The 23,737-nt window shown below is 45.0% G+C and overlaps 2 protein-coding genes across 9 annotated transcripts in view; one reads left to right on the top strand and one right to left on the bottom strand.

Annotated features, from left to right (window-relative positions):
* Positions 1-14,807, bottom strand: part of DALRD3 (DALR anticodon binding domain containing 3) — a 34,676-nt gene extending 19,869 nt beyond the window's left edge. Inside the window, exons 1-5 of one of the 3 annotated variants that reach the window (XM_068252667.1) lie at positions 14,561-14,807; positions 10,538-10,845; positions 10,159-10,451; positions 6,102-6,160; positions 2,147-2,263 (exon numbers count right to left, since the gene is read on the bottom strand). In XM_068252667.1, the coding sequence (XP_068108768.1) occupies positions 2,147-2,263; positions 6,102-6,160; positions 10,159-10,451; positions 10,538-10,845; positions 14,561-14,752 (969 nt within the window). In that variant the 5' untranslated portion in view covers positions 14,753-14,807. The other 2 variants (XM_068252668.1, XM_068252669.1) reach the window with 2 other exon arrangements.
* A 57-nt stretch (positions 14,808-14,864) lies between these two features.
* Positions 14,865-23,737, top strand: part of NDUFAF3 (NADH:ubiquinone oxidoreductase complex assembly factor 3) — a 139,942-nt gene continuing 131,069 nt past the window's right edge. For all 6 annotated transcript variants that reach the window (XM_068252679.1, XM_068252678.1, XM_068252674.1 and 3 more), the window contains exon 1: positions 14,865-14,994. The gene's annotated coding sequence lies outside the window, so the exon portion shown is untranslated. The remainder of the gene's footprint in view (positions 14,995-23,737) is intronic.

Here is a 23,737-nt window from a genome sequence, read left to right as displayed (position 1 = left end):
CTACATACAGGGTGCATTTCTGTTTTCCCTGTGTCCTTACAAGAGTTCAGGTCCTCTTTAAAGGTCAACTGAAAAGAAAGGAATATAGAGGCGCCATAAGCATTTCCTTTTAAGCAATGCTAGTTGCCTGGCTTTCCTGCTGATCCTCTGCCTCTAATACATTTAGCCATAGCCCCTGAACAAGCATGCAGCAGATCAGGTGTGTCTGATATTACTGTCAGATCTGACAAGATTAGCTGCATGCTTGTTTCTGGTGTGATTCAGACACTACTGCAGCCAAATAGACAAGCAGGGCTGCCAGGCAACTGGTATTGTTTTAAAAGGAAATAAATATGGCAGCCTCCATATCCCTCTCACTTCAGTTGCCCTTTAACAGCACTGCGCAGCATGTCATACTATGCTGTGATCATCTTAGATAAGTAGGAAGCTTATACTCTTGAACAGGAAAAGAAAAAAAAAGTCTTTATCAGAATGGAAACAGAATTATGGCAGCAGCAGAAAGTTTCTCCCTCCTACATGCCAGCCAATCAGAGGCCAGTACATTTCATTTTTCAAAATGAGTGCTTTTCACAATTCACTTTGACCTATAAATCAATAGCCACACTTTTTTATTATTTAGTATTTAAATAGCGCCGACATATTCCACAGCGCTGCACAGAGTATATATTGTCTTGTCACTAACTGTCCCTCAGAGGGGCTCACAATCTAATCCCTACCATATTCATATGTCTATGTATGTATTGTGTAGTGAATGTATCAAAGTCTCAAGCCAATTTAGGGGGAAGCCAATTAACTTATCTGTATGTTCTTGGGATGTGGGAGGAAACTGGGCTGCCCGGAGGAAACCCACACAGACACAGTGAGAACATACAAACTCCATGCAGATCGTGCCCTGGCTGGGATTCAAACCAGGGACCCAGCGCTGCAAGGAGAGAGCCCTAACCACTACATATAACTTAGCAGCGCTAGTGCCTCTTGTTACACGACTCTGGGAACCCCCCCCCCCCCTACTTTTTACACAGCAAGGAGGTAAAATGGAAATATTTGGTATTCCCGCATTACCAGCACCATAATCTTAAAGTGGAAACGATATAGAGGCTGGCATGTTTATTTCGTTTTAGAACAATGCACGTCGCCTAAAAACATGTGCCATAGACCCTGAACAAGCATGCAGATCAGATGCCCTGACTGAAGTCTAACTGGATTGGCCACATGCTGATTTCAGGTGTGCAATTCAGACACTACTGATGCCAGAAAGATCAGCAAGACGCCGGGGAACTGGTATTGCTTAAAAGGTAATAAATATGGCAGAATCCATACAACTCTCTGTTCAAGTGTCCTTTAAAGTTATCTGACAGGCCTGCTGACCTCTTTGGCTGTAGTACTGCCTGAATCACACACCTGGAACAAGCATGCAGTTAATCCAGTCAGACACACCTGATCTGCATGGTTGTTCAGGATCTATGGATAAAGGTATTTGGAGGCAGAGGATAAACAGGACAATCAGGCAATGTGCATTATTGAAAAGGAAATAAACGACAGCCTCCATATCCCTCTCTCTGTGTGCTTTAGGCCGGTTTTACACTTGTAGTTTGCGATGCAGTGACAGGATCATATGCAAAGCGCCACCCCCTGGCCAGTGATGTACTCCCTGCTGGGCAGGAGGTATGTAACTGGGATTCCCATTGGTCCGTGCAAGCGCGCCATGTCGCCTCACGCTCCTGTTGTGCACACTGCCTGAGTTGCCCGTTGAATTGCATTACTGCATAATATGTGTCAACATTGCGGCGATCTTCCTACTTACAGTGCTCAACAGCGCTTTGTGTGAACTGTGCAAGTCTCCATAGACTTGCATGGTACTTGCTGCGGGGAAGAGTACCGTGGTGTGACGCAGTCTGCACTCTGCAAGTGTGTAAGGGGCCTTAAAGTGAACCGGTGTGTCAAAATCCTGTTTGTGTGAAACAAACCTTTGAAAACATTATACAGGTTGCTCTGTTCTCATTGTCCCATGTCTGAGTTTCTCACTGTATGGAACAAGTCTTGGGCCCGAGCAGTAAATTGTGCCCACCCCTTCCTGCCTTACTAAGCTCCTCCCATCGGTCAGTTCTCACCATCGCTAGTCATGTCTAAAGCATTTGCCCATTACCTGGGTAACAGCTGCAGTCTCCGCCTCCAGTAGCCTCCACAGAAGGTCCAGCTTCTGCTGGTGAAACTCTTCCTCACAGGTGACAACATGGAGCACAGCACAAGGTGCATCCCCCTTCTGGTCATAGAGATGAACAACAAAAAAACATTTAAACAGATATAGAGTGAAGGTGGATTATTCTTCAAGGGAATAAAACTCGGCACTTCCTCTTTGCTCTAAAAGATTATTTACAGCATAAAATCTACTACCACAAAAAAAATTGTAGCAGAACAGCATTCAAACAGTTAAACACAGCACTTTGTTCTTCAGTGGAAATCTCCTTGCTTCAGTAGCATCTGAATAGGTGATAACATTATCTTTTGTTTACGTTCCTTTGTCAGATACATTTAGTAAACATTAGCAAATTGCAGAAACTGAACTGTACTGAGCTGAGAAGCAGAAAGAGCCAAGAAGTGATCACTAGATAGATTTTCCTATATAAATACAGCAGCTATTCAATAAAATGCAATCGCAGTTTTCAGAGCAGATAAACTGTACTTTGGGAATTTGTAGACAGACAATATTACTTGTGCACAAAAGCAAATATGGTAACTGTATGGTTAATAAAAAGTTGGAAAAACAACATTTTTTATGGAATTGTCAGCGTTTTACCCCACTTTCAGGGAACTCAATTAAAATGAATCTACTTCTGCTGTAATAGAAAAGTCTTCCTCTCCAGGTTAGCTCTATACATTACATGGATTGTAGCATCACTTTAGATTCTTATCACGTTCTGCTGTCCATACACTACCACTAGTCATTACGCAAACTTCCTAACAAGACATGCTAAAGGGAGTGCCAGCCTGCTATAATAATTAAATCATTACCATTAATGTAATAAGGAGCAAGGCATTTGGGCATCCCTACAAATGTGCATAAGCAATGTGTTACCTCAAAAAAACCTACGGATGGTGCCTTAAGATGCTAATACTTTACTGGCTGCCCTGTGCACCAATATGCACATGCAGTGAGAGGAGAACAAGGGGGTGTTCAATAAACCAAAACATATACGGTCTACAGACTTAAAAGTAGTATATTATCCCACAATGTAAAAACATCTACCCGTGACCAAGCAGAGCTCTTGATCACATGACATAGAAGAGGGGTGGGACCAAACAGTGTATGAGAATATTAATTATTAGGAGCTTCCTGTCAGCTGCTTGTAATTTCATGCATTTAAAGCACACATGAAGCGAGCATTGAAATAAAAAAAATTACATACTTACTTATAGTTCTTGCTTTTACTGATGGCTAACACGGTACAATACCCTACTGCTACTACTATACTTACTTATGGCATCCATGATCCTCCAGTTGTGGGTCCCTCTAAGCATATTCGACAAGAGCTCGTGGCCACACTCCCATCCCAGTATGAGTTTCTCCGTACTGGGAATGCACGACTACAGTCCAGCACATGCCCAGTAACAAAGTTGCGCATGCATGTCTTTTTCCTCCGTACACGAACAGCTTCATTCGACTGGGCATGTGCTGATAGTACTTGTGCATACCCAGTTCAGATAGGCTCATACTCCAATGACAGTGCAGCCACAAGAGGGCTCTAGGTGGCAGCGGTGGGCTTGGGGAGGATCTGGGAAGCCTCCGGACAATCCAGAGACTTCCCACTACTTAGGTAAGTAACTTTAAAAAAAACAAAAAAAAAACTTTTCTTCCTCAGTTTCCTTTAAGCAGTTCAGTGTATCCTGGTTTGTAATCAGACAGCTGTTCCTCTTAAAGGGGCACTATGGCGAAAAATTGTAAAATTTAAAATATATGTGCAAACATAGACAAATAAGAAGTACATTTTTTCCCCAGAGTAAAATGAGCCATAAATTACTTTTCTCCTATGTTGCTGTCATTTACAGTAGGTAGTAGAAATCTGACAGAAGCGACAGGTTTTGGACTAGTCAATCTCTTCCTAGGGGATTCTCAGCAAGGCTTTTATTCTTTATAAAAAGATATTCCCTAAAAAGGGATTTAAACAATGATGCTGGCCAGTTTCCCTGCTCGCTACACAGTTTTTTGGCAGTTGGACAGAGCCACTGCCATTCACTAAGTGCTTTTGAAAATAAATAAATCCCTGAGAATCCCTTATGAAGACATGGACTAGTCCAAAATCTGTCACTTCTGTCAGATTTCTACTACCTACTGTAAGTGACAGCAACATAGGAGAAAAGTAATTTATGGCTAATTTTACTCTGGAAAAACTTATTTGTTAATGTTTGCACATATTTTAAAGTTTAAAAATTTTTCACCATAGTGCCCCTTTAAACAGACTCTGAACCAAGATAAAATCCTTGCTTTTACCTTTTATTTATGTTATCTAGTGCTAAAATTCCGCATCCCCACGGCAAAACGAGGGGTTTATACCCCCCTAATCACAGGGCAAAATGCACAACTTTTTTGGTTGTGGATTTTGCTGTCCAGGGAGGCAGAGCTTTGAGCTGTAGCTCTGCCTCCATTCGCGTCAATCCACCGCGGATCTCCACCTCTCCTCCGCCCCTCTCAGTGAAGGCAGATTGAGAGGGGCGGGGAGAGGCGGCGATCAGCTGGGATTGATGCGCTTAGAGGCAGAGCTTAAGCCCAAAGCTCTGCCTCTAATGAAGAAGCGCTCCCCAACTTTAGCCCTGGGGATTTGGGGGTTATAAACTTCTCCTTCTGCCGCGGGGATGCTGCGTTTAAGCACTAAATGAAAGGTAAAAGCAAGCATTTTATCTCGCTTCAGTCTCTCTTTGACTTCAACAACTTGATGTCTTGGAAGCTGATCTGTTATCTCTGCTGATTGGAGGCTCCCATACTAAAGGCCCATACACACGTCCGTTTTTTTTGCGAACGACGGGTCGTTTGAACGTCCCGTCGTTCACCCGCTAAATCGGGCGTGTGTACATACTGTCGTTCGCGTGATAAGAGTGAGTTTGAGCGATCCACCCGGCGGATCGCTCACACTCACTCTTATCACGCGAACGACAGTCTGTACACACGCCCGATTTAGCAGGCGAACGACGGGACGTTCAAACGACCCGCCGTTCGCAAAAACCGGACGTGTGTATGGGCCTTAAGGAACACCGCTAGTTTAGGGGACTCAGTAGGAAAACTCAAAGGGAAATTTCACTTGTGATTGAGTGGACAACATTATTTCAAACGTCTAGGTTTCAGATAGGTTGCAGTAAACAACGCCCACACGATTCAGCCAATAAGGCTTCATGCTGTAGAGGGTGCTGTGGTAGGAGAACTGTTCCCTATGAAGTTTCCTGCTGATCCCCTACTGGCGCCCTAATGAACCTTCATATATTCACAGAAATGGGCGTGTCTCTAGCTTCTAGTATCATCTCTCAGTGACGATAACTAAAATGGATGCCTCTGCTTCATGTAAAATATGCATCTATTGACTATTCTCTGTACTGGCCGTAGCATAATGATGGATTTAGGTGCTAAAGAGGAACAGTAACGGATACCCCCTTTCCCACGAGAAATATTTACCTTTTCACAAATAAATATTTGGAAAGGGGGGGGGGGGGCTGAGCTGTATGGCTGATATTGTGGTGAAACCCCTCCCACAGTGTGACATCATGACCATGGTCCTTACAGTTTTCTGTCTGTGAACCTCATTGCATTGTGGGAAATAACTTCTTTTTCCAACTGCCAAGCATGCAGAATCTCCCTCTGTGCATGGAACTCTCAGTAACAAACATCCCATACAGATCACCTGGCAGAACTAAACATGTCACCACCAGTGGTACGTTTCAGAATATAAATTAAGGAGTGGAAAGATTAAATAACTACCGGTAAATCTATAATGAATATTGTCAACAATAAGCACATTTATTCATTATGTTATGTTCACTAAAGTTTCTCTTTAAGGAAGAGCGGATTACTAAAATGGCCGCTTTTACCACATGAAGAAAACCAAGCTACTTACCAGAATGTGGGTGAAAGAAATCTGCAGCTGGGCAATGTGACTCAGGTCCTCCTCACTCACTACATGCACAAAACACACACAAACATTGATTCTTTAATACTCCAGCTGATGTGATTATTATAAACACTGTAATTAACATTCTAGATTTTCAGTAACCCCTCATAATAGTTGCAAGTATTTAATTTGTCCCTTATGTCTCCTTACCCAGTGTAAACGGCTTGTCCATTAAACAAGACTTCACTCTCTGACTACAATTCAGCCTTCTTGAGGCTCACACAGAAATGGTCAGTGACACTCTCACTGTACTTTTCCAGTGTGCAAATGGTAGTCATTGTCTGCTGCCTTCACAGGAGTTACAGATGAGCTTCAAATATGACTTTCAGTGAATTATTTGCTCTATGGGAACTAAAATTACATTTGGCTAAACTGTAACTTTGCGCAGAGCTACGATAATAAGATTTGAAGAACCAATAACAAATTGCTAGAATAATTGATCATGTTGAAATCAAGAATTAGACTCCCAATTCTTATGTCACTTTTTTTTTTCTTTAAAGGGACTCCGAGCAGTGCAGAAACTATGGAAAGATGCATATCATTTTAAAGCTCTCTTTCTCCTCTTTCCAATGATATATAAACCGCTGCCCTACGCCTTTTAGTTTTCACTATTTTCGCGATTGAAATTGCCGTGGCCGCAATTTCAATCGCGAAAATAAAGAAAACTAAAAGGCGTAGAGTGACGCCTAAATCGTCGCTCTACGCCTTTTAGTTTTCTTTATTTTCGCGATTGAAATCACGGCCGCGGCAATTTCAATCGCGAAAATAGCGAAAACTAAAAGGCGTAGGGCAGCGCTTTATATCTCATTGGAAAGAGGAAAAAGAGAGCTTTAAAATGATATGCATCTTTCCATAGTTTCTGCACTGCTCGGAGTCCCTTTAAACATAGCAGCTGAATGTACAAACTGGATAATCAGGGTATCTCACACAAAGGCTACATCTTCAGGAATACTTTAGGAAACAAATGTATTTTTCTGCATGTAAAATGGGGAGAAAAAGTCCCTGCATCTTATATGCCAAGTACAGGGAGTCCCCGACTTATAACCACCCGCCATTTGAACCGAAGACCTACTGCAATGTCATGAACTCCCTGTACTTTACCCCTGTGTCATCCTCCGCTTCCCATGTGTAAATACAAGTACTGGCAGCACAGCTCACCTAATCAATGGATCCAGTGGCGATCGCAGACCTCTTCTCTCCTTCACTGTTCCCCAGTGCCAGCTCCAGGTGATGATGCGATCAGCAGAAGGTGGCACTAGAGGAGCAGAGGTCTGCGATCACCGCTGAATCTGTTGATTAGGTGAGCCACGCTGCCAGTACTTGTATTTAAAACACGGGGAAAGAAGGACGCATGGGGGCACAGGAGAACCATATTTGGGGGAGAACAGGTATAAGACGCTCCTGGAACATGGACGCACCAGGTTTAGTATGTGTATGTGTGTGTGTGTGTGTATATATATATATATATATATATATATATATATATAGATAGATAGATAGATAGATAGATAGATAGATAATTTTTCCCTGGTTTTGGCCCTCTAGACCTAGGCGAGTCTTATATTCTGGAGCGTCTTATATGCCAAAAAATATGGCATGTTATCAAAACCATTGACTGTACAAATGTCCCATAGAGAAACAATGCAAATATCAATTGTACAATTTCCATCAGTTATGGATTTTAAAGGGACACCTAACAGAGGCATCCCAACAAATAATGAAAAGGAAAAAGATTAACAAAGGGGCTCATTGCTGAAATCTAAAGCCTCATACACATGTACAAGGCATGTCGACTGGAGATCGGGAACTGAATCCTTGGGTGACACGGAAGGACTGAGGCTGTACAAATGCATCGCTAGCCTGCAGGCTAGCAACGTGTTCTGTTGCTTTGCTGAGGATGGTGGACCGAGGAACCAGAGTGGGAGTGACATGACATGGGAGCTGGGTGAGTGGGTAAAACTATACTGTCAGTTGAATCAATACACCAGGCTGATCGCTGACTAATGCTGGGAATACACGGTTCGTTTTTTAGCTGATTAGATGGTTCGAAAGATAATTTCTGACATGTTTGATCTCCCTTTCGATTCTTTGACCGCTCGTTTTCTGATGTGTACGAAGCTTGTCGGGTTTTGTGAAAGGGTCTATTGAGCTTCCAGCCAGTGGGACCATATTTGGTTGAATTTAGCAGGGCGCCGTCTATGGGAATACAGTACTTTCTCAAACTGAACCACCTAATTAACCAGGGACACCCAATGTGAGATCTGGTTGGTCAGAGGAGAGCCATTTCAGGACAATAACCTTTCTAGCCAATAACAAAAATTCTTAGTAGCCACTTCAGCCCACTGTAATTTCAGGCACTGCGGCAGCAGGATTAATGGCTTCCACCCCTAAATTGGCCCTACAGTGCTGATGAACAATAACTTATAAGAACTACTGAGGGGCAGTGGGTGATGTGACTGGTTCAATATCCTGTGCAAAACTGATGTTGGCCTTTCTAAAACAGAAGGTATTTGCGATTATTCAGGTTGGATTGAGCACTGAGGTGTCCCACAAGGCATCACTGCTAAAAATGCAAATTATCTCTTTGTTTTCCCTGAAAACTAAACACACCTCCAGGACTGCTGGAATGCAATGATGTGTCAGCGTGTGGATTGTACAGAGCCAAACTAATCCAACAAGCATACAGACTGTTTAGGATTGGTTGATCCTCATCAGTGCATGGCATAGATTAATGTGGCTCAATGGGGTAGGACTTGAAACACCCAGAGTTATAGATTCCCCAGCAAGCTCATGGTTAACCAGAACTCCTTGGAGTATGTAAGGGGCTGAAAGAGACCAAAAAGCCTCCTTACTAAGATGAATACAAAAAACAGACGTTTGCCTTCTCAAAGGATACGTCAAAGGTAACTTAAAAACAAAGATCCACTTACCTGGGGCTTCCTCCAGCCCCTAGCAGCCATCCTGAGCCTTCGCCGCTGCTCCAGTGGCTCCCGGTCTCCTCTAGTGCAGATGCCGACGTCGCCAGGTCGGCTTCTTCTGCACTCCAGCGTGTGGCTCACATGGTCGCGCTGACATCATCCGGAATATACTGCACAGGCACAGTACAATCCGGATGACACCAGCGCGACCACATAAGTCGCACGCTGGAGCGCAGAACAAGACAACATGGAAGCCTACCTGACGAGGTCGGCATCTGCGTCAGAGGAGACCGGGAGCCAATGGAGCTGCGGCGAGGGCACAGGACGACTGCCAGGGACTGGAGGAAGCTCTAGGTAAATGGATTTTTTTTAAGTTACCTTGGACATATCCTTTAAAAGGACAACTTTTGCAAAAATCGTAAAATGAGCTATAAATTACTTTTTCCCTATGTTGCGGTCACTTCCATTAAGTAGTAGAAAGCTGACATTACTGACTTTTGGGCTAGTCCATCTTTTCATGGGGGATTCTCAGCATGACCTTTATTCTTTATATGGACACTCCCTGAAAAAGATTTATACAAAGATGCTGACCAGCCTCCCTCCTCGCTTCACACTTTCTTTGGAAGTTGGATGGAGCAATTGTCATTTACTAAATGCTTTTGAAAATAAGGAAAACCCTGAGGAGATGGGCTAGTCCAAAACCTGTTGGTAATGTCAGAATTCTACTACTTACGGTAAGTGACAGCAACATGGGAGAAAACTAAATTTATGGCTTATTTTACTCTGGGAGAAATGCACTTCTTAAATATATATTTTTACATATATTTAAAATTTTAAGATTTTTTTCGACAGTGGTCCTTTAAAACAGGAGGTATAACAAATACCTTTTGTTTTTTTCATATCATATAAGTAAGGAGTTTTGGTCTCTTTCAGCCCCTTACACACTCCTAGGAGTTCTGGTTCACCATGAGCTTGTGGGCAATCTGTAACTCTTTGTAAAACACTGAGACAATTATATCAATCATAAAACATCATCTACAGAGTCAAATCTCAAACTTAAAGCACAGGTCAAGGTTGTAGTTTACCCAAAAAGTGGTCAATGTTTGGGTCATATCCGCTCAAGCTCAGCTCATGCTTCTCTGAACAGGACTTCAGATGTACACTGAAGGAGGTGCCCTGAGAAGACTCGGATTCTGGTTGGAGAGGTTCTCCACTAGCATTTCTCGTGTGAATATGTTGCTTCAAGCCATCTTTGTACCGCGTAACCGTCTCCTCTATGGATGGGGATTCAGTAGAGTATGGCCAAGTGATCCCCAGCTGCTCGAACAAGTCATTGACTTCCTTGTTCCTAATTGGTGGAATAAGATGGACTTGATCCCTAAAAAGTAAACATAAGTTTAAAGGTCTAGTATCTTCACAAACTGAACTTTACAAATGATCTGTTATAGTTAACATTTTACGGACCCTCGTAGTCGAAGAAGCGCCGCCAGGTGATCTGCTAGTAATACAGCTCTTAGGTGGCCAAGTCTGAAGGTGTCTAGACTATGACAGGCATGCAGGGGAGCACAGTTCAGGATAAATGTAGTCTGAGCACCATCTGTGGCGGTGGGAATGGGTCTCAGATATGAAGAAAAGTCTTTGAGAACTCCCTGGAATACACAGGGCCTGTCCAGTTGTATGATAAGCCCAGCTTCTGTCTGTGCACATCTTTTTATAGGAAGGAATTCAGAGGCCTTCATGGCTTCCAGCTTATGTATAACCTCCTCCGGGACCTGCAAAATAAAAACACACTTTACTGAAGAAGACTTTAGCAGAACCTCTAGAATATTCATGTACATCTACAGTTAAAGCTGATGTTTCATTACAACTGGACCAAAGTTACAGTGCTGCACAACAGACTTAAAGAGGAACTCCGGTGAAAATAATGTAATTAAAAAATGCTTATTTTTTACAATAATTATGTATAAATTATTTAGTCAGTGTTTGCCCATTGTAAAATCTTTTAAACCCCTGATTTACATTCTGACATGTATCACATGGTAACATTTTTACTGGCAGGTGATGTAGCTGCTGCTTGCTTTTTTGTCAGTTAGAAAAAGCTGCAAACAGCCATTTCCCACAATGAAATATGGTTCACAGACAGGAAACTGCGAGGACTATGGTCCTCAGAGTATATTGTGGGAGAGGTTTCACCACAATATCAGCCATACAGAGCCCCCTGATGATCTGCAGGGCTGTGGAGTCAGTACAAAACTCCACCGACTCAGACTCCTCACTTTAGGATTCCTCCGACTCCTCTAATTTGCATATTAACAAATCTTGCTGATTGAAAGTATGTAACATGAAATTCGTATCTTAACTGCCAACGCTTAGGAATTTTAAAAGACAACTGAAGTGAGAAGGATATGGAGACTGCCATATTTATTCCCTTTAGTCATAGACTAAAACTAGTTCTTGGTAAGAGTACTTGTAAAAGGTAAATGATAGACAACACCTCTGTGTTCAATGTGCACAACATTCTCAGTGGATTCCCTGCAGCTCTGTGGAGAGTGCATATGTAGAGTATAGTACTACTGTGTAACAAAGTAAACCTGAGACAGATGAAATTAAAGTTTTATACATACCTGGGACTTCCTCCAGCCCCCTTCAGGCTTATCAGTCCCTCGCTGTCCTCCGCCACCTGGATCTTCTGCTATGAGTCCAGGTACTTGAGCCAGTGAGGCGTAGTGCGCATGCACACACTCCGCCACCGGGAGCGTACTACACCTGTGCAGCACTATTGCGCAGGTGCAGAACGCCCCTGGCTGTGGAAGCGGCATGCGGCCAGACTGCGCTGACTGGCTGAATTACCGGGACTCATAGCAGAAGATCCAGGTGGACAGCGAGGGACTAATTGGCCTGAAGGGGGCTGGAAGAAGCCCCAGGAATATATAAAACTTTTCTTTTCATCCGTCTCAGGTACCATTTAATTCATAGTCACCAAACCAAATGTTAACAACATATCAAATTATTTGATTTCATGAGCAAAGAGAGTGCATACATCTGCATAAATCAGCATCAACGCAGAATTATTTCCATCTCATTGACCATCTCTATTAGTGACACGGCTACACATCAGACAGCATAGATGTTGTTTAGTGTGTGTGTATATATAAATATAAATAAAAGATATAAATATAAATAAAAGATTCCTGTGTACACATTATATATACTGTATAGCCACAATCAAATATGTAGATCTGACTTTAAAAATACGGGAACTGCTTTATTGAAGCAGCACAAGTAACTAATTTTGTTTGGTTTATTTTATTTTCGTGGACTAAGCACAGCTATTCTTGTATATATAAATTATTTATGATGACTATTATTTGAGAAAAATAATATTTTATCATATTTTTTATTTTAATTACAGTTTAAATTCATTAGGAGTCGGTGCATTTTTTTTCCGACTCCAGGCACCCAAAATTGCCCCAGCTCCGACTCCACGACTCCACAGCCCCGATTATCTGTTTGTGAAAAGGAATAGATTTCTTATGTAAAAGGGGGTATCAGCTACTAATTGGGATGAAGTTAAATTATTGGTCACGGTTTCTCTTGAAAAGGATTCCCGAAGTGACATGATGAGATAGAAATCTGTATGTAAAGTGCCTAGCACACAAATAAGTAGGCTGTGTTCCTTTCTCTGCCTGAAAGAGTTAAATATCAGGTATGTAAGTGGTTGACTCAGTTCTGACAGACAGGAAGTCTTGCTCTCAGAGGCCATTTTCTGCTAGGAAAGTGTTTTATAGTTGGTCACACTGTAGTCACTTCCTGTCTGAGTCAGGACTGAGTCAGCCACTTACATACCTGATATTTAACTCTTTCAGGCAGAGAAAGAAAAAAAGGAACACAGCATAGTTATTTGTGTGCTAGGCACTGTACATACGCATGTCTATCTCATCATGTCACATGTCACTTCGGGTATCCTTTAACCCTCTGGGCGATACAATTATATCGCCCAGGAGGGGGCGCAGCACTAATTTTTTTAAAATTTTTTAAATCATGTAGCGAGCCCTGGGCTCGCTACATGATAGCCGCAGCGCAGCGGCATCCCCCCACCCACTCCGATCGCCTTCGGCGATCAGAGTAAGCAGGAAATCCCGTTCAGAATGGGATTTCCTGCTGGGCTTCCCCGGTCGCCATGGCGACGGGGCGGGATGACGTCACCGACGTCATGGACGTTGTGACGTCAGATGGAGTTCCGATCCACCCCTCAGCGCTGCCTGGCACTGATTGGCTAGGCTGCGCAAGGGGGAGGGGGGGCTGCGCGGCACAGCGGGTAGCGGCGGATCGGCGGCAATCGGAAGTTACACGCAGCTAGCAAAGTGCTAGCTGCGTGTAACAAAAAAAAATTATGCAAATTGGCCCACCAGGGCCTGAGAACTCCTCCTGCGCGACATACCCCGAGCTCAGCTCGGGATTATCGCCCAGGAGGTTAAACAACACCGATGGAATAAGAAAAGAGTAAATCTGCACTGTTCTCTTTTCTAATTCCATTGATGTTGAGCCTAAAGCAGGCCTGGGCAAACTTGGCCCTACAGCTGTTAAGGGACTACAAGTCCCACAATACATTGCAGCAGTCTGACAGCTACAGTTAAGACTCATAAAGGCAAATGCATTGTTGGACTTTTAGTTCCTTAACAGCTGGAGGGCCAAGTTTGCCCAGGCCTGGCCTAAAGCCTGGTACACACCTGTAACTTTTATTAGCCAATCACTGGACAATTTTACCACCTCCATGTAGTACAAGAGTTTTCCCGCAAAAGCTGCTCATAGTATTCAAAAGCTGTTGACCCTGATACTATATAGAGGTAGCTAAGTTGGCCAATCAAAATTAAAGGTTTGTACCAGGCTTACATCAAGTTTTGATTGGCGAATGATTTGTCAATGTAACCACTTCCATGTAGTATGAGTGCTTACCTACACATAGCTATGGCTCATAGCATTCATAATCTGTTGGTTCACATGCTATGTGGAGGAGGAGAAATTGCCCAATTATTATTGCAGTGTTTTAGATTTTACAATGGATGGTAGGGAATGCTGGGACCTGTAGTGTCATATATTGTACAAGAATGCTCGGACCTGTAGTGTCATATATTGTACAAGAATGCTCGGACCTGTAGTGTCATATATTGTACAAGAATGCTCGGACCTGTAGTGTCATATATTGTACAAGAATGCTCGGACCTGTAGTGTCATATATTGTACAAGAATGCTGGGACCTGTACTGTCATATATTGTACAAGAATGCTGGTACCTGTAGTGTCATATATAGTACAAGAATGCTGGTGCCAGAAACTGCACAAGGAAGGTGGGAAACGTTGGGACATGTAGTTACATAGATTAACCGAGGTTGAAGCGAGGAATGCTGGGATTTGTAGTCACATGTGTCAAAGAGCATACTGAATACAATACTGTCATTAGGGTCCCCCACTACAAGTCAATGTGCACCTCTCCATCGGGGAAGTTATTCCTCAGCGCTCCTCTGGGCACCAGGAAGTCACGGCTTCTCAGGTTCTTCTGGCTGCTCTCCTTAAAGCAGAACGCAGACGACGCCCCGCAGTCAGAAAGAGTTCTTTGCAGCCCCCGCAAGGTTGTGGAGACCCACAGGGGCCACGACGCCCCGCTACCCCCCATCTCCATGGTAGCCTCGTTCGGAGTGGAACCCTTATACTAAGCTACGTTCTCTGACGGAGGCCAAAATCTCTGGAACTCATAGCAGCAAACGGATGTGACATCACAAGGCGAATTCTGAGGCGCCATATTTGTTGTGGTAGACACTGACAGACGCTGGCTAGAGAGAGTAGAGAGAGAGGCATCACAACGATAAAGGCGCGGTTCAAGGGGGCGGAGCAGGTTCTCCTTCAAGCTAAAGGGGAAAAAAGGTATTTGGGGCATTTTTCAGTTGTGGGGCTAGAAACAATAAGGATAATGGGAAGATGGGAGCTGGAAAGTACATGTTATTGCATTAATTTATTATTGTTCTCTTAGCATTTTCTGATGCAAAAGTGTAAATATGGAATGTTAAAAATAAATGTTTAAGGTTTTTGGGTTGTTGTTGTTGTGTTTTTTTTTTTTTTTTTTTTTTACTGTTTTTTTTTACCTGCATTACCTGTCTCATAGTAATGTGTGAGTAGAAGAGTGTGTCATCTTACTGCTGAAGTAAACAAATCTCTAACTTTAAAAAAAAGTCAGGACCTCAGATTTGATGACTAATAACGAACCCGAGCGGTGTAATAACAGCGCAGTAGATTTGGGTGCAGCCAGCGCCACCATAGACCATAATAGAAATTACGGCTATAGCAGCGCACAGTGAGTAACTTAGGCGCCATTAGAAAACGGAGCTTAAGTTACTTTTAAAACACTGTAATTCGGCCGCCAGCAATAGCTGGAAGCCAAATTACGTCATTCCCCACCATCCACGTGGACCTGGAGGGGGAATAGTAATTAATGCTGCTGGGACTTGTGCAGCAGCAGGATAAGCCTTATACCGGCTGTATCCTGCGCCCAAGTCTCCCGGTGGCGATTTCATAGGTACGTGACCCAGCGGAAAACACTGTTCATGCTGCCACCAATCGAATAGTTTTAGGAAAGTTGCGTAAGTGGAGGCTGTAGCCGAAGCAGGCTCCTTCCTAGAAGCCCAATGGCCAAAAGCTGGTGCTGAGGGTCCTGGTGTGCAATTTTAGAGATTATTTAATGGATAGTGTTTCCCACTTGGTCCCCTACTCCTTACTAATTAATGGTTGCGACCAAATTGCTGTGAGCACAACAGAGGCGTAGCTAGGGATGTCAGCAGCCAGGGGCAAACACCATTTTTGGGCCCCCTGGGGATGCCTGGGCAATGCAACGTGCACTGAGCTAAAATGAGTATTACCATACAACAGAATATGTTCCCTGACCATCGTTGTAGCTAAATGTAACATAAACTTAGTGGTGTAAGGTAAAGAAAATCTGTAATGAAAAGAAAACCCTCCGGGGGATACTTACCTTGGGAGAGGAAAGCCTCTGGATCCTAATGAGGCTTCCCCTGTCCTCCGGTGTCCCGGCAATCCAGCGCTGCAGGCCCCCGAACAGCGGTGATGTAAATATTTACCTACCATGATCCTGCGCAGTTGTAGTAGCAGCTCTACCTTCGGGTTAAGGCGGAAATAGCTGAACCCGATCGTATCCGCTCTACTGCGCAGACGCGAGTCCTTTGCGCCTGCGCAGTAGAGCAGATCCCATTGAGTTCGGCTATTTCCGCCTTAACCTAAACAAAGAGCCGCTAGTGCGCAGAATCGCGGTAAGTAAATTATTTTCCGCACCTGCACACCCTTGACAAGCCAGCGATGGATTCCCCCAAGCAACAGAGGACAGGAGGGAGGCCTCACTGGGACCCTGAGGCTTCTCCCTCCCAAGGTATCCCCCAGAGGGTTTTTTATTGTTGTTACCAGGGCTGTGGAGTCGGTACAAAAATATTCAGACTCCAACTCCGACTCCTTAGTTTATGAAACCACGACTCCGACTCCAACTCCGACTCCGGGTACCCAAAATGGCTCAGACTCCGACTCCTTAGTCTAATACTTAACAAGGCTGTGGATTTTGTACAAAAATCATCCGACTCCTGACTCCGACTCCTCAGTTTATGAAATCAACGACTCCAACTCCGGGTGCCCAAAATTGACTCTGACTCCACAGCCCTGGTTGTTACAGGGTCTCTTTAAGACAAAAAACATTAATAACATTTTCTCCTGGAGGACTCAAAGCGCCAGAGCTGCAGCCACTAGGGCGTGTGCAGTAGGTAGTAGCAGTGTTAGTGAGTCTAGCTCAAAGACTCCTTACTAAGTAGGTGTTGGCTTACGGAGCAGGAAGAGCTGAGATTCAAACCCAGGTCTCCTCCTGAGTCAGAGGCAGAGCCCCTAACCATTACACTTATCCTGGCACTTATACCATCCAGCCTGCAGGCCAAGTACGCCTGCCCAAGAGGTTAGGAGAAATTAGCTCTAGCCTTGGACAATGTCGGTTTAGAATAAGGGGATTAGGATTATGGGGATAGGTATACAATTAAGGGAAAACATTATGCCTGGTACACATGATGCTAATTCCCCTCAGATGGATGGGTCGAATCAATAATTTCCAGTATGTCCAACCTGTTACCAATCGAGAACAGGATTTTGTGAAATAGTGATCTGAAAATCGATCCTGTTCTGGATCAGGAGTAGATTGGACATGCTGGAAATTATTTTTCCGACCCATCAATCCGACAGGAAATAGTGTCCTGTGTACCAGCCTTTGGGTTGGTAGTCTAGCGATCATCATCTAGCGATGATGGGCAGATTCAGCCAAGAGACAAATCTCTGTCTGATCAAATCTGATTAGAGAGAGATTTGTCGGCTGCCCATACACTGCAGGACGATTCCCGATCAATTTCAGCATGAAATCTCTGGGGAATCGGCTGAGCCCACCCCATCCTCCACAGTATATAAATCTGCGTGTACATGTGTGCATTCATACATTACCCGTCCTGTGTCACAGTGCCCGTCCATCTTCTGAATCCGCTGCTCTTCCATGAGCCCTATACGCGCCACCGGCGTGGTGCGTGTGTGACATCACACATGTGCCGTATGCTAAGCGCTGGCAGTGTGTATTCTGCTAATAGAAGTGTGGCCGCTTCATAAGATGGACAGGCACTGTGACACAGGACGGGTAATATATAAATGCACATACACTGAGGGAACTGTGCCAGGGGTTTTGTCGCGTTCATCGCTCGTGCCGATATCGCTTGGTGTTACCGCAGTGCACCCAATTGACCACGATGGCTGAATGCTAATGCTCGGCCTGAAATTGGCCGCATTGTAGAGTAGACATGCACTTGGCGTATTTTCATCCGATTATAATTGTCGAATCGGATGGTCGACTGGCAGCCTAGTCAAGAGATGTAGGGGCACAAATCACAAGATTAGGATGATAAAATTGTAAGAGGGGGGGGGGGGGGGAGGAGAGAGGGAGGGAGAAGGTAAGGAGACAGTGTGGAAAGAAAAAAAGAGTGTGGTGGGAGGAAAGTGAAGAGAAAGGGAGAAAAAGCAGGAAGAGAGAGAGGGAAAGGATAGAGTATTTATGGTACTTTTCTGTTAGCCGGGCGCAACCGCTAGATGGCGCTGATTACTATTCCCCCTCCAGGCCGCCATGGATAGAAGGGAAAGATAGCGATTGATGAGGTGGCGTTAATTACTATTCCCCCTCCAGGCCGCCATGGATAGTAGGGAAAGATAGCGATCGATGAGGTGGCGTTAATTACTATTCCCCCTCCAGGCCGCCATGGATAGTAGGGAAAGATGTAACTCTGCTGCCAGCGATTGCTGGAGTTACATCTTTCCCTACTATCCATGGCGGCCTGGAGGGGGGAATAGTAATTAACGCCACCTAGCGGTTGCGCGCGGCTAACGGAAAAGTACCAGGGCTGTGGAGTCGGAGTCGTGGAGTCGGGCAATTTTGGGTGCCTGGAGTCGGAGTCGGGAAAAAATGCACCGACTCCGACTCCTAATGAATTTGTAACTGTAATTAAAATAGAAAATATGATAAAATGTTCTATTGCTCAGATAATAGTCATTAAAAATAATGTATATATACAGTATATATACAGTAATAGCTGTGCTTAGTCCACAAAAATGAAATAAACCAATCAAAATTAGTTACTTGTGCTGCTTCAATAAAGCAGTCCCCAAATTTTTAAGGCCAGATATACATATCTGATTGTGACTGTATATATGATGTGTACACAGGAATCTCTTATATATACTAAATAACATCTATGCTGTAAGAATAAAGCCTGATGTGTAGCCGTGTCACTAATAGAGATGGTCAATGAGATGGAAATAATTCTGCATTGATGCTGAATTATGCAAATGTATGCACTCCCTTTGCTGATGAAATCAAATAATTTGATATGTTGTTAAAATTTGCTTTGGCGACTACAAATTAAAGGGTACCTGAGACGGATGAAAAGTAAAGTTTTATACATACCTGGGGCTTCCTCCAGCCCCCTTCAGGCTAATCAGTCCCTCGCTGTCCTCCACCACCCGGATCTTGTGATATGAGTCCTGGTAATTCAGCCAGTCAGCGCTGTCCGGCCGCATGCTGCTCCCACAGCCAGGAACATTCTGCACCTGCGCAATAGTGCTGCACAGGTGTAGTATGCTCCTGGCGGCGGAGTGTGTGCATGCGCACTACGCCCGACTGGCTCAAGTACCTGGACTCATAGCAGAAGATCCAGGTGGTGGAGGAGGACAACGAGGGACTGATTATCCTGAAGGCGGCTGGAGGAAGCCCCAGGTATGTAAAAAACTTTAATTTCATCTGTCTCAGGTTTACTTTGTTACACAGTAGTACTATACTCTACATATGCACTCCCCACAGAGCTGCAGGGAATCCACTGAGAATGCTGTGCACATTGAACACAGAGGTGTTGTCTGTCACCCATAAACCTGGTTCAGATTGTGCATGAAGAATGTGTAATAGAGGAAGAATCTCTTACAAGTACTCTTACCAAGGACTATTTTTAGTCTAAAGGGAATAAATATAGTAGTCTACATATCCTTCTCACTTCAGTTGTCTTTTAAAATTCCTAAGCGTTGGCAGTTAAGAGACGAATTTCATGTTACATACTTTTAATCAACAAACTTGTAATATGCAAATTAGAGGAGTCGAGGAGTCGGAGTCGGTGGAATCCTAAACTGAGGAGTCGGAGTCGGTGGATTTTTGGACCGACTCCACAGCCCTGAAAAGTACTGTATTTATTTAACCAGTATTACAGCCTTTTTGGTTGTCCTTTTGGCAAATGAGGGAGAGAAGAGACTTTAAAGTAGTCCTGAACTCTCACACAGGATATAAGGAAAACATAGAGAAATGCACCCTGTATGTATTTAGAATGTTTACCTTGTCTAATTCTCCCTCATCTGTCACTAATCACAAGTTGTAATTTGATCTCTGATCAGCTGTGTCAGCTCCAACGTCAGCAGAGAGCTAATTGGTATGCACAGGAGGTTAACAATATGTCTGCTTCCATGAAAGCAGGAAGTACACACTGCAGATTTATTGTATCAGCTGTAACAAAGAAATGTTTTAAGGTTAGGTTAATATTTAATATGCTGTTGCCTATCTTTCAGAGAAGAAAGGAAGTTCTGAGTTCATGTCTGCTTTAAAAGCATACTATTCTTTAACAGAATACTGTAGTGGTATAAGAGAGATCACGGAGATAAACTTGTTTCATTCAGGGACGGATCGGGGGGGGGGGGGGGTGGTATGGGATGCAGGTGGGTCTCTTGCCCCAGGCGTAGTTTGTTGAATTCTTAAAAAGGCGGAAAAATTTGGACGGGGAAATAAACACTTGGCAGTTGGCAGCATTGATAGGCGGGAGCGTGACGCGTCGGCATGTCTGGCTTATGTGTCGTCTGTCAACGCCAAACGCAGCCGTACAAGTGTCGAGTTACTGATTGTCGTGTGGCTGTGATCTGCATAATGCACACACAGCCTGCGTGTGTTGCAATCTGTGTCGCTGCAGCTGTCAGATAATGCTTCCCAGCGCACGGCTGACTGAGGGGAGAGGCGCGGCTGAAGGGGAGAGGAGCCAATTGTGAGCGTCTCCTCTCCCTCCTCTATGATGGTCCAGAGTTGTGGCCACGCCTCCCCCAGGTCCCGTGGGTTTTGCGGTCATGAGGACAGCAACCACCGCTCCTCCATCTTGTGAAAAGTGGAGAACGGAGGATTTGCTCCCGAGGTGGGCATTAGTAAATGATGGTGGTGGGTCAGGTCGGGTGGATTCCTTTACTGCGGGGCACCTACACCTAACTATACGATACCTGGCTACCTATACTGAAGGCCCCTGCACCCTAGCTATCTATACTGAAGGCAACTATACCTAATGATACGATACCTGGCTACCTATACTAAAGGCCCCTGCACCCTAGCTATCCATACTGATGGCACCTATACCTAATGATACCTATACCTGAATTATGTATAAACAGTAGGGATAAGAGCATAGGTGCCAAAACCTGACCTTGCCCTAGGCGCAACTTGGTCTACATCCGTCCCTGGTTAAAGTAAAGGTCCGTACACACGCCGGACTGGAGGCAACGACGGGTCCGTCGTCACCTCCCGCTGGGTGGGCGTTCCAGCGACAGTCCGGCGTGTGTACAGTCTGTCGGCGGACTGATACGGCTGTTTCTGAGCGATCCGCCCGGCGTGTGTACGGACCTTAAACCTCTTCTGCCCTACATTACACTACAGACAGGCATTTCAGGGGGATACTTCAGGGCACTTATAATGGAAAAGGCATTTACACATATTTAGGCTAAAATTCAGGAAATAGCCTAAGCTCTGTCAGGTATCATGTAATAGTAGCAAATTGCAGCTTGACTGATTTTTACTGTTTGTGTTGCTTATCTGCTGCACTTATTTACCTCCAGCAGAGCTGACTGAGTTGATATCATGAGGAGGTCTGTTCCTCCCAGGACCAAGGTTACACACACACAGCTTCTGCAGACTGCAGCACAGGGCAGGCTGGAGTGACTGGTGTCTGAGTCCTGGCTTAGCTGACACTGCTGTGTCCTCCTGAGCTGTCAGAGTTGGAGCAGTGCTTTTTGGCGCTACTACATTTGGGGCGCCGCCATAGACTATAATGGCAGTAGCGTCGTGACGGGGGTGCGACCCGCACCAGGTGGGTTGACCCCAGCCGCCCTAGAGGGGGTGCGCTGTAATGGAGAGGGAGCCGCAGACGTGGGGAGGGCAGTCCGACCTCTCCCAGGGCTGCCCTCCATGCTCCCCCTTCCAGACTGCAGAATGAGCGTGCAGGGAAGCGCTATACACATCTACTCACCTACCTGGTTCCAATCGCCGCTCACTAGCCGCCAGTCTCCTCTGCATACACGCTGATACACACGCTGCTTCCTGTTTAGCCGGAAGCAGCGTGTGTATCAGCGTGTATGCAGAGAGGAGACTGGCGGCTAGTGAGCGGCGATTGGAACCAGGTAGGTGAGTAGATGTGTATAGCGCTTCCCTGCACGCTCATTCTGCAGTCTGGAGGGGGGAGCATGGAGGGTGGTCCGGGGAGAGGAAGGGAGGGAGAGGTCGGACTGCCCTCTCTGCGGCTGCAGCTCCCCCTCCATTAGGGGGGGGGGGGACCTACCTAATACTGGGGGGCAGCTACCTATCTAACCTATACTGGGGGGCAGCTACCTATCTAACCTATACTGGGGGGCAGCTACCTACCTCACCTATACTGGGGGGCAGCTACCTATCTAACCTATACTGGAGGCACCTACCTATCTAACCTATACTGGGGCAGCTACCTATGTAATCTATACTGGGGCACCTACCTATCTAACCTGTATTGGGGCCACCTACCTACCTAGCTAGCCTATACTGGTGGCAACTATACTGGCTACCTATATCGGAGGCACCTACCTAACTAACCTATACTGGGGGCACCTACCTATCTAACCTATGCTGGGGGCAACTATTCTGGCTACCTATATTAACCCACTGCCTTACTGTTACAGTTACATTACAGTAACTCCCACCCATGTGATGTCATGTCCACACCCATTTTTTGCCGCTGCGCGCTTCGTTTTTTTTTTTTTGGGGGGGGGGGGGGGTGTCGGTAAATTATTTGCACTGGGTGTCAGACACCCTAGCTACGCCACTATATAATGGGAATCAGTCTATTGCGGCGCTCAGTGAGTAACGTCGGCGCTGTCAGAAGATGGAGCTAAAGTTGATTAAAAAACACAATAATTCGGCCTCCAGCAATCGCTGGAAGCTGAAGTATATCATTCCCCCACTATCCATGGCGGCCTGGAGAGGGAATAGTAATTAACATGGCCCGGACTTGTGCAGAAGCAGGATCAGCCATATTCAGCCTGTATCCTGCGCCCAAGTCTATCCGCGCCGATTTCATATGTACTCGTCAGAGTGCCCCTGCCTGCCACGTGTGCTGTGCAGGGGATCAGCATTCTCTCACTAATGTGGGCTGTAGCTTCTCGTGGGGGCGTGCTTGGCTGCCTCTCTCATTCTATTGGCTGGAGGGAGGCGCCGGAAGTAAGAAGGAGAAGTAAGAAGGGAAGGGGAACGAGGCTTATGTTTATATTATGCGGGCCCCCCTGGTGCCCCCCCAGATGCTATGAAGGGGGGCAGATGTCCCCCCCAGCCCTTACCTCCCTACGCCTCTGGAGCACAGAACGGCCTGTGGTCTATGAGGTTTCCTGCTGGGGCACTTCAATTAGACTAGTTCTAAAATATCTTACTGTGCAGCATTGCAGAAAAATGGAGCCTTAACACATTTTTTACAGTCAAAGCAGCTTGAGGAACTTTCACAATATCATTTGTGGGCTAAACTCCCACTTTGTCAGGTCAATAACAATGCTGAATAGCAGAAGGTTTAGAGCTTTGAGCCCCTCTATGTGGAGCGCTTAGAGCTCTAAACCTTTTGCTATTTAGGCGTGTTATTGGCCGGAGGAAGTGGGATTTTAGTCCACGAAACCCATCTTTTCTGTGCAATACATTATTACTTTTAAACAAACAGACTAAGGGCCCGTTTCCACTTTTTCTGCATGCAGAGTCGCATAACCAATGCAAGTGGATGGGGCTGTT

This window comes from Hyperolius riggenbachi, chromosome 9 (genome assembly GCF_040937935.1).
Source record: "Hyperolius riggenbachi isolate aHypRig1 chromosome 9, aHypRig1.pri, whole genome shotgun sequence".
In the NCBI taxonomy this organism is placed as follows: domain Eukaryota; kingdom Metazoa; phylum Chordata; class Amphibia; order Anura; family Hyperoliidae; genus Hyperolius; species Hyperolius riggenbachi.
Note: the sequence above shows the minus strand (reverse complement) of the source record. Positions and strands in the feature narration are given on the sequence as shown.